Here is a 10840-nt window from a genome sequence, read left to right as displayed (position 1 = left end):
CGGGTCCCTCTGCCCTACCCCACTCCGGAAGTGCCAGCGTCCAGCGGTGACCCAAGGCAGCCCTGGCGGGGAGGAGGCGGCTGATACCTGGGGCTGAACCAGCTCGGTAGTTCCCGGGTCCTCCGCCCAGGGGCACAGCCCGGGGCTTTCCTGCGCCGCAGAGCCCCTCCGGGTTGCGCGGCGCCTTAGCGCGGTCCGCCCCGCGGTCCCCTCGGGAGCTTGGCTGCGCCTCTGCGAGCGGGGGGGGGGGGGGGGCGGGGGCGGGAACCGGGCGCACCGACCCCGCGGGAGGTGAGAGGCGGGGCCGGGCGGGAGGTAGGGGTGGAGCCCCGCGAGGGGGCGGTGCCGAACCCGGAGCTGCGTGGGGAAGGAGGTGAGGGCGCGCGGGGAGGAGCCGGGGGCGCGCTGGGTGGCGGGTGCTGGGGCCAGTCGCGCATAGGTGCGGACTCGGGTTAGCCAGACTCTGGACCTGTGCGGGCTGGCGCGGGCGCCCTTCCCCACCCCGCGCGGACTTCGGAACTGGCCAAAGACGCGCAGGAGCCGTCGGCGGAGCGCGTTTCCACGGGGCGCGGAGCACAAGCGGAGCCCCGAGGATGCGAGCCCTGCCAGCCCTGGACGCGCCCCAGAACGAGCGACTGCTGACCCGGGACCCCGCGGCCCCCAGGGTCCGGGACGCGGCGGGGCCAGCACGCAGGAGCGCCGTGGAGAGGCTGGCGGCCGACCGCGCCAAGTACGTGCGGGGCCCTCCGAGAGCCGGCGCGGGCCCAGCGGCCGCGGGCAGCAACCCCGCGGCGAGCGAAGGGACCGCGGGCGATCCTCGGCCTCCGCCTCGCGTCCCCGGTGCCGTGGCGCGCAGGGCCATAGCTCGGAAGCCGCTGAGGCCCGACTCGCTGGTCATCTACCGGCAGAAATGCGACTTCGTCCGAGGCCAGGGCGCCGACAGCTCCAGGGCGGGCCTGGTGAAGAAGCTCTTCCAGGGCCCGGGCAAGGACAAGACGTCGCTGCCCCCGGAGACGCCCCAGGTGGGAGAGGAGATCGGGGCCAGGCGCGAGGAGCCTGTCCCGTCCAAGCCCGGCTCTGCGGCAGCCTCCGCGGCCCCCGGCGTTCCCGCGCCCCCGGCGCGCCCAGCACCCTGTGGGACGCCCTCCCCAGTGCCGGCTGCGCCCCGGGGCCCGGAGCTGCGAGGATCGAGGCGCGGGGGGCTGCAGCGGTCGCAGTCAGACCTCAGCTCCCGCTACTCCGCGTCCTTGGCCGAATGGGACACCTTCTTCCAGTTCTGCGGCCTGGAACCGGAGGTCGTGGAAGCTCTCGGGAGGGAGAACTTCTCCGCGGGGTCGGACCGCGTCACACTCAAGGTCCGCAGCGTGAGCGTCGCCACCTCCGACAGCGGCTTCTCCCGGCAGAGCGGCAGCGAGGCGGGGCTGCAGGAGGAAGGGCTGGCGGAGCAGGTGCCCAGCACCACCTCGGTGGTCGAGAGGAACGCCCGCATCATCAAGTGGCTGTACACCTGCAGGAAAGCCAGGGAGAAGCCCGGCCAGGCGCTGCAGGGCCCGGCGTGATCGCTCGCGCTCTGCGGAGACCTGGACCCCAGGTGTGCATCCGGAAAGCCCGGGAGGGGTGTTTTGTGTGTGCGTGTCTGTGAGGGCTTGGTGAGTGTGGCCGAGCTGGATGGATCCAGCCCTCTGACGTTGCAAGGGACCCTAGATATGAAGACCCAGAGGCTCATGCGCCCAAGGGACCTCTGCTGAAAGAGCAGAAGGGCCATCAGTCCAGGTCCCCTGCAGGGACAGAACCCTTTCTTCTGAGTGTTTTGCTTCTAACTGCCTGGAAATGTAGTCTGAGAAGAGGAGAAGTTAGAGTTTCAAAATGTTCAGAGAACATTTTGTACCCCTGCTGTGATTTCTCTCCTTGAAAATAGCCTGAAAGCTCTAGGAGCTGTGTGGATTGACCTGGGGGCATCCTGAGGTTGGATCAGAGCGTCCTGGCCCACCTGTAGCCCTAGGGTGGGACGGACAACCCCGCTGCGGCAGGACAGAGACTCTGAGCTCCTTGCTGGAGGCCCTCATCAAACCTGGCAGAGAGGGAGAACTTCTTTACAGAATTTACCAGTTCGGCATTCATACAGCTGCACAGGTTTCCATGTGGCTGTATTTTGTCTGAGTTGTCTTGAGAGCTTTTAAGGAGAGTCTTAGTTCACAAGAAGGAGCATCAGTTTTTTGAACTGGGGCCTGACTTGGTTGTTGCTGATGTTTTAGAACTCTGCAGGGCTATGATTCAGTGGTTTATGTACCTCATATGATCGTACGGGAGATAAATCTCTTCCCCCTGGACACCAGTAGCACAGGGTTGATCTCAAGTTCTTTTTCACTGAGGAACTGAGGAATGCTTATCCTTAGTGACCTCTACTCTTACTTCCAAGAACATGTGGAGAGGACAATTTGGGGGTAGAGAAGGGAGAAGAGAAGGTACCTTTTTGGGGTTCTCCTTAGGAACCAAGAATTTAAACATTGTACCATAATTTTTCTCTTTCCCTTCAATGACAACTTGCTATAGATTAAAGCAAAATTCACAAGATGGAAGTATTTTGTCTGCCTCTGATATAAACTAATCAAAGACCCGGTATCAGTCTTCACAGTGGGGAGGATGCTGCAAGGCGTGATTGCTCACAGCTCACCTGTTGGAAGACTGAGTGGACAAAGGCCTAACTTCCTTGAGTATCCATGGCCTAAGTACAGACTTGAAAATTAACAAGGAGAAATAGATTGGATTCAGAAGAATCATGACTTTTTTCCATATAGTTAATTGAATATTGTAGTTTTCACCAGCCTTAGGACCTACATAGGCAGCCAACATTTTTTTTTTTAATTTTTTTTTAAAAGATTTTATTCATTTATTTATTTGACAGACAGAGATCACAAGCATGCAGAGAGGCAGGCAGAGAGAGAGGAGGAAGCAGTCTCCCCGCTGAGCAGAGAGCCCAATGCGGGGCTCGATCCCAGGACCCTGAGATCATGACCTGAGCCGAAGGCAGCGGCTTAACCCACTGAGCCACCCAGGCGCCCCAGCAGCCAACATTTAAATTAAGAATAACAACACATGGGACGCCTGGGTGGCTCAGTTGGTTAAGCAGCTGCCTTCGGCTCAGGTCATGATCCCAGCGTCCTGGGATCGAGTCCCACATTGGGCTCCTTGCCTGGCAGGGAGCCTGCTTGTCCCTCTGCCTCTGCCTGCCACTCTGTCTGCCTGTGCTCACTCTCGCTTCTCTCTCTATGACAAATAAATAAATAAAATCTTAAAAAAAAAAAAAAAAAAGAATAACAACACATTAGCTTGTGCGTTTCACAAACTGTTTTTTGAAACTGAGGTGACTACACTCCCCCAAGCCACCATGAACGCCTCTGTGTCAAGGAGGAAAGTTGTGGGAATGGCATCGTTCCGGAGGGACATGATCCAGTAGACAGAACACTAAAGTGGGGGGACTGGGAGTGTCTTCCAGTGGTAATCCCTCCTCTACCTTAGCCTCCCGTTGTCCATCAAATGAAGACCTCTATTCTTTTCGATTCTGTATAGTTAATAATCTGTGTATCTGTGTTTTATGATTGGAGCCTGGAAAAGGAAAACAGAAGACCATTTTCTTTTTTTTTTTTAAAGATTTTATTTATTTATTTGACAGACAGAGATCACAAGTAGGCAGAGAGTCAGGCAGAGAGAGATAGGAGGAAGCAGGCTCCCTGCTGAGCAGAGGGCCCGATGTGGGGCTCTATCCCAGGACCCTGAGATCATGACCTGAGGTGAAGGCAGAGGCTTTAACCCACTGAGCCACCCAGGCGCCCCAGAAGACCATTTTTCTATCGGGTATGTAAACAGTGAACTTAAACTAAGTTCCCTTCAGGTTCTCAGCTTTGTGCTGTACTTTTCTCACAAAGGGGAGGTAGAATTGGTGGGTATAAATAGTACCAAGGTAATGAGATGATGCACAAAGAAAACAAATTAAATCCTGACAGCGTGAAAACCAACACTCTCCCTTCTGACCCCTCCAGACCCAGACGCACCACCCTCTTCTCCAGGCTCCAGTGTCAAAGCGGGGGGACCTGCCAGAGAATTTAAGGTTCCCTCTAGGAATTAACCCTCCGAAGCCCCTTTTAGGTTTGAGCCTAAGAAGAATCAAGAAGTTGGGTTAGGTTATGAGAACATACACTTTTATGACAAAGGAAAGTCGTTGAGGCAAGAGGAACAAGAGGAAGGGTTAGGAAACTGCCAGCATGAATCTTTGTGGGAGAGTAGAGGTTTCCCTCTCCCTTAATCCCGCTGGTTCCAGTGGAAGACAGTGTTCTCTCCCTTCTGAGCTGTTTGTTTTTGCTCAGAGAAGGGAGAGGATGTGACCCGGAACCCGCTGCTGCTGTGTCTCATCGCCTGTCACCAGCACTGTTAACATCTGCCTCACATATTTGCTCCATTAAAACCGTTGTTCGCCTTCTTCGAAGTTCATTACAAGAGACCCGAAGGCTGGCTCCTTCCATGGTCCTGGAGGAAGTGAGCGCCCCTGGGCTTCGTGCAGCTCAAGGGGACTGTGTGATGTCTGGCACGACCATAGACACTCAACTCAGCACACCTGGGTGGCAGGCAGTCTCTTCAGGGGAAAAGCCAGCAGAGAGAGCAGCACCCAAAGCACAGAGCGTGGCAGCCACCACCTCCCCTGGCGAGGGTCAGCCAGCAGCTTGAAAAGAAAGGCAGCTGACCTGTTCTCACAGGGGGTTTCATAACTTCTGGAAGCTGTGGAAGCAAGAATTCAAGAGAGTAGTTTTCCTTTAGTTTATCACAATATTTGTGCCAGGATCCACATATATTCATTTTAGGATTCCATGAAAATTTCAGAAAATCTGAGATGAACAAATGTGTACTTTCTAAGTGGAAAGGAAAACAAATATATTTTATATAGAGGCCTTTGTTCCTTGGGTAAATAGAGATAAGTTAAAATAAAAATAACCCATCCAAAGTTAAATAAATTCAAACTCATGTAAAGTAAAAATGCATGCTTTTCAAAATTGATGCTCTCTGGGCTAGAGGATAGCTCACAGAGTCTGTGTGCAAGCCCACCAGGGGTCCGTGAGTAGTAGTTCCTGGGGGATCGTGGCGTTCTGCACCCCAGTGTGTGACGCCTGAGGACTCACCTTCACTGCTGGGGCGAGTCATCTCTGTCCTTTGGTTCATTACAACAGTGGGGCTGCCCGGACTTAGTCTCTCTGGTTCTCTCTCTTTCCCGTAGAATATAGAAGTTACTGATGTTAGTGTTATTGCAAAAGAATGGTAACGTGTTCTTTGAGCTAATTAGGGATGAATGTTGTTCAATTTCATGGCAAAAAGCTCAGATATTCTCACATTTCTCATTTCTCTTAGATACAGGACGGAGCATCCGTGGACATGCCCTATAAGCTGGTGGGGTAGAGCGTGTCTCTTTGTTTGCGAAGAGGCCGTGGGGGATAGGACAAGCTGAGATGCTCCTGACTTTCTGCTCCTTTTGTTTGGACTAGCTGAGAGGCTCTCCAGTCTCCATGTGAGAGCGCACTTTAGGGGAACCAGCAGCTGGAGCAGCTAGAAAGCCGCTCTGTTCTGTCTTCGGGCGGGCCCCTGGGCCTTTCAGAGAGATTTGTGCATGGAAAGGGTGGAACCCGTTTGCCTTCTCCTATGTATTTGGACCGCCTGCCTTGTTTTCAGTGTGTCATTCCCCTCTGTGGTGGTGAGCAGCGGGCTGGCCTACGAGAAAGATCACTTTTCTCACTGTCCCGTGAGTTGGAGGCAAACAGAAACTTCAAAAGTCCAGAAAAAGGCCTCAGGGAGATGGATGTTTTTTCTGCTGTAGAAACCAGATACCTGTCTTTGCAAAGGCTACTGGCTTCTTTTCAGAATTAAAATGCATACGGTACCACAGAAGCAAAGACTGCGGGGACCAGACTTTGTGGTACAACCTTGGCCTAGACTGATGTGTTGGTTCACTGCTTTTTCCTTACTCCGCAGGAAGTGAGGTTTCCAGACTGTGGGGGCTCCTTGAAGTATGTCCTGGATGACTGGGGACCCGGGGCCATCCTCAGTGCCACAGGACTTGTCCCGTGCACCCAAGTGACCACACAATTGCTGCTTTCCTGGGAATGGAGCACCCCACTGAAGAGACGTACAGAGTTCAGAAGGTTTGAGATATGGTGGAGAAAGGGGACCTTGGAACTTGGAAATCAGCTGAGTTGTAGCTGTTAAGACAGCTAGAGCTTGGGGAGGTACTTTCTTGTTTGAAGCGGATCTGGTTTTGCTCCCAGAGGGCAGCAGAGGAGGGAAGGCTTCTTGGAAATGTTTTCAGGGCTCTCTGTTTGACTGGCTTGGTGACAAAGAGGTACCATGATGCATTGTAATGATATTTAAATTGATTTTAAAAAGAAAAAAAAAGTCCAAGAGTAGGAAAGCCAAGCACAGATACCATAGCATTTACTGCTTTTCATCAGTCTGGGCTGCTGGGCCCCAATTAAACCAAAGTTCTGTAGCCGTGAGAAGGTGTATTGTACTTCAGCAGTGTGGGTAGCAGAGAGCAAACACAGTAACACGCTGTCATGGACACCTCCGTTCTGAGCATCACTGCCACCAAAACTGCAGAAAGTACTCTTAAAGTAATTTTAGTAATGCCACTCCCTTTGGGTTGCAGACGTGTGGACTGCCATTGGAAGGGAAGTTGGAGTTGATACTGCTAAAAATGCCTTTTTGGGAGCTGGCAGGAGACCTAGGAGCTCCGTTCCCTGCCAGCATGACAGTACACCTCCACAGGGCTCTGGTTCCCCAACTGCCCAAAGCTGGGAGAGCCCAGGGTCCACACAGCCCAGCTGTTTAACCCCCACCTCTGTGGATCACACAGTCATCCCTGGTTTGGCACCAGCTCACCCTTTTCTGCCCAGGATGTGTCTGAGATGCGGGGCAGCCTCAGGGCACCTGGCTTCTCCAGGATCAGAACCCTGTGGGCAGGGAGTTACTGACTCTCGCCCACTCCTCACACCCAGACCACGTAGATATCAGATTCAGAGCCTGTGGAGAGAAATTTTATATCCATGATGACAACCCAGAAGACTTTGTAACCCAGCTGACTCTTCCAAAGCCTGCTGTGTTTTAATGAAATACATGTCCTCAGGAACAACATTATTATGGAGAAGAGTATGGAGGGGAGAAAGATGGTTTCTCAGTGGTAGAACATTTTATAAACCAATGCATTTTGATATGTTCATGTACTTGTTTAATATTGTGTTCTATTTTTGTAACTTCTACTGTGAGGGGGGTCTTTGAGCTACTTATTATTATTATTATTTTTATTTTGCAGTTACTGGTCTTTAGATAGTTTGTCTTAACATCGTATGGTTTTAGTTTTTATCAGTTTTCCATCATTTTCTCCGCGGTTGTGTTTGTGTGTGTCATTTCATTGGATGTCCCACTCCTGTCTGTAAGCATAGTGCTCCCTGCTCTCTGTACCATAGTGATTTGTTTTCAAGTAAGTCACACATAGGGATTTTTGGAGCCTCTGTTGGCCCGCTGATGTACCTTTCTCATCGTAGACTATTTAAAGACAGCAGATCCATGCTTTAAGAATTTCCCCCCGTTGTTCCTCTCAAAAGGCTGCTATTTTAGGGTTCAATGGATTGCAGTTAGTTTAAAAACATAATGTCAAAGATGAGAGTTTTTTTTTTAAAGGGTCTCTACATATGCCCATTCCCTTACTTAAGTAAGGTGTTGCATTAATTGTACATGTCAGTGCTTCGGGCAAACCTATTTTGTGCCTTTCTACTCTCTAAGTAGGGTGAACTAGAACTATCATCATATTTGCCTTAGATCGGAATGGTGCAGACTCATAATTCATATAATAGATAAACGTATATATAGACAAGCTGGTTGCGTTTAAAAACACCAAGAGCTTCCGGAAGGATCTGTGTGTCCAAGGAGGTACGGGGAGGAATTCAGCCACAGGGAGTTCAGAAGCAGATGTCAGAGGCGGCTGCGAAGAGGAGGAACACGGCGTCCCTGGGCTCCAACAGGACCAGTGATGCTCCCTTTCCTCCACTAAGATTCGTGCCTCAGGGTCAGGTTCCACGTGTGTGGGTACAGGTTAAGAAGTCCCTTCTTAATCCTGAATGACCCCAGTTTGCTGAGTGACTTTGAGAACATCCAACTTTGAAGCTCGGTCTGAAAACAAATCTTGTAATTGTTTTTCCCAAGGATAGCAATGGTTACTGCTATGAAGTAGTTTCATTTGTTCATGAAAAGTAATATGATTAAACACAATGAAAAGAAAGAGTTATTGATAAAGCAAGGAAAATAGCTAGATAGTGTCTATTTCTTTAATATATGGCTACAGATAAGCCGTGCCTCTGAGAGGTATTTGTGTTACTGTAAAGTTTCCTCGTTGTGTGTATATCTGTTAAACCACTGGTCACTGACACTGAAGGAAGAAGGCTTTATTAAACATTGCCCTTTGCAGTAGGTTCAGAGTTCAGTGCCATGGTTACGGTTGGTGATGCCACAAAACATCAGGCCCAGGCCGTTGTTACGGTCGTCTCATAACCACTGCCTTGCTAGAGTGCAATGGTATGTATTCTGTATTAAAGAAATAAAGTATTTTTGTCATTTATTCCTGGTTATGAATCCATGACAGAGACACTGAAGCTAGAGTGTGCATATTGTAGTCACTCACGTCTCCTGTGGTCTCCCTTTCTCCCCGATGTCAGATTATCAGCTGAAATGAGGAAGCATCGTAGGCCGGTCCGGTGTAGGCAAGTCAGAGGGCGTGGAAGTCTCCGGCTCTCCCCGCAGAGCGAATGCAGTCGAAACGGTCCGGGATATTAAGCACACTGTCTTTCTTTGTTTCATCAGTCTTTTGCTCCATAATATTTTTTACCCATCTTTATTAATATCATATTGGAAAATGGGCACAAAGATAAATAAGAAAGCACAATTTATAAGCTTTCGTGTTAGTTAATTCATCAGAGTTTGAAGAGTTTGAAGGCAAACTCTGTGAACACCAAGTTTGCTCTCAGCATCTGCTCAGACTGGAGAGGTAGGAGTGAGGCAGGAAGGGCGGCTGGATCCCTAAACCCAGCCGTGCTGAGGTCAACTGGCTTCCTTTTCAGTCCTTCCGTGGCTTCTGCCCAAACCTAGGCCAGCCTCTAAAGACAGGCATTCTTTGGAGAAGAAATGAACAGCTCTGCATTTCCATGAAGACAATGGACAACCCCCAGGCACCCTAGGAGTGGTCTTAGGTAGCTCTAGAAACAGTCCTGATCACACAGCAGATGCCAGGTCCTTCCTTCAGGTAAACCTGAGTTCTTACCTTTCAGTTACCCTTTGTGAAAACTCAGCAAAACAGAGGCATCACTTAAAGTGAGGTGTTTAAACTTCGCTTGCATTTTGAGTAATGAGATAGATTTATGTATTTGAACGTTCCATGTTGGAAACACTGAACAAGAAGGAAATTGAGTTCTCAAGCAAGCTTATCCTTCTGGCCACAGAAGTAGCAGGGAGCAGTGCAGAGAGAAAATGCAGACACACCAAAAAATGTGTTCCTACCCAGTGATACTTTCTTCATTATCTACATTTACATCTACATTACTTTCTACATTATCTTCATTATGTCTGCTACAATACCCAAATTCTTCCATTGTCGTCATCATGTCATCTCCTTGAAAATTGTCATAAAATTAGAATTCTATCTGAAAGGGAGAATGCATTAAACCATTGATATCTATTCATCTTTAGGTCAAAATAGAATATTAATTTCCTTAGAAAAAGTAATTAGTAATTAATTAGTTAATTGCTAATTAGTTTCTTGAACCATAGGAACAGAAATGGAAAGCCCTGGATTTTGGTCTCAGTGTAACCTGAAGTATGGTCAGTTTTTAGCTTAAGTAGGACTCTTGGTTACAAGTGCCAGAACAGGACACCGCACTGCCAGCTAACCCCTGTTCTGCTGTCCACCTGCTGGTGGTATGGGAACGTCTGTGCTCCTGAGCAGTGTTGTTGGTCATCGAGGACAGCCCTCTCCGACAACAAGCACAATTCACCCACTCACATTTACTGAGGAGCCAAATGCTGCATGAGGCACCAGGGAGTCCCCAAGCTCCCTGCCACGATGGGTTGACATTCTTGGAGGGGTCAGATAACTCATAAGGACGGAGAGATGGATAGGTAGGTAGATGCATAGACGAAATACATGATAGAGAGACAGACAGATGACCACGACAGAAGACACACTGAAGGAAGGGAAGGAGCGACAGAGGGAGGGAAGAAAGGCGAGAAAGGAAATAGACGGACTGAGTGGCGCTGTGACCCTCATGTATAAATTTCGATATGACCATTCTGGTTTATGGTTTCTGTGTGGTGGCCCGACTGTCTGGACCACAAATGGAATTCAAATGTCCAAATCATATTAAAAGAAGCAAGCAAGAGAGAAGGGAAACCTGCTGATCGTAAATGACACCTTCCCCCTGAGAGGCTCATTTTAATCCCCGAAGACCCTTCACCTCGGACGGCCACTAGCAGGTGTTGCTCACTGGGCGTCACGGCGTGTGGAAGTCTAAACTGACAAACAGCAGGTAACTGACAACTGGCAAACGTTGCAGGTGGGACTTAGGCTTGGTCTGTGTCCTGTCGGAAGCTTGTCGGTAAGGGACTGCAAGCCTTCCCTTGGCTTTGAGAGGAAGTCCGCTTCATGGAGGGACAGAATAAAAAAAAGGCCACACAGCAAATAAGCAGGACCTGCAGGCCAGAGCAGGTCAGTCCCAGAGAAGTGGCCGTGTTTCCTCTGAACGGTGTCCGGAGC

General features: G+C 50.2%; 1 protein-coding gene across 3 annotated transcripts; it reads left to right on the top strand.

Moving 5' to 3' along the window:
• Positions 1-320: 320 nt before the first annotated feature.
• On the top strand, positions 321-9604 carry FAM110C (family with sequence similarity 110 member C). 3 transcript variants are annotated; one of them, XR_007130256.1, is made up of 3 exons: positions 321-1591; positions 5398-5920; positions 6016-9604. XR_007130256.1 is itself a non-coding variant. In XM_047746512.1 (2 exons), exon 1 carries the CDS (start codon positions 594-596, stop codon positions 1557-1559), a length of 966 nt encoding a protein of 321 aa, XP_047602468.1. In that variant the 5' UTR covers positions 321-593; the 3' UTR covers positions 1560-1591; positions 6016-9604. The 3 variants fall into 3 exon arrangements, 1 of the variants encoding a protein (XP_047602468.1); XR_007130255.1 differs by lacking the exon at positions 5398-5920 and having other exon boundaries at positions 321-1649; XM_047746512.1 differs by lacking the exon at positions 5398-5920.
• The last annotated feature ends 1236 nt before the right edge of the window (positions 9605-10840 follow it).

The sequence above is a fragment of the Lutra lutra genome, chromosome 9 (genome assembly GCF_902655055.1).
Source record: "Lutra lutra chromosome 9, mLutLut1.2, whole genome shotgun sequence".
Lineage (NCBI taxonomy): Eukaryota > Metazoa > Chordata > Mammalia > Carnivora > Mustelidae > Lutra > Lutra lutra.
This window is presented reverse-complemented; position numbering and strand designations above follow the sequence as displayed.

Excerpts from the sequence above, each read along its gene's own strand:
- FAM110C (XM_047746512.1), top strand. The coding sequence starts at position 594 with ATGCGAGCCCTGCCAGCCCTGGACGCGCCCCAGAACGAGCGACTGCTG.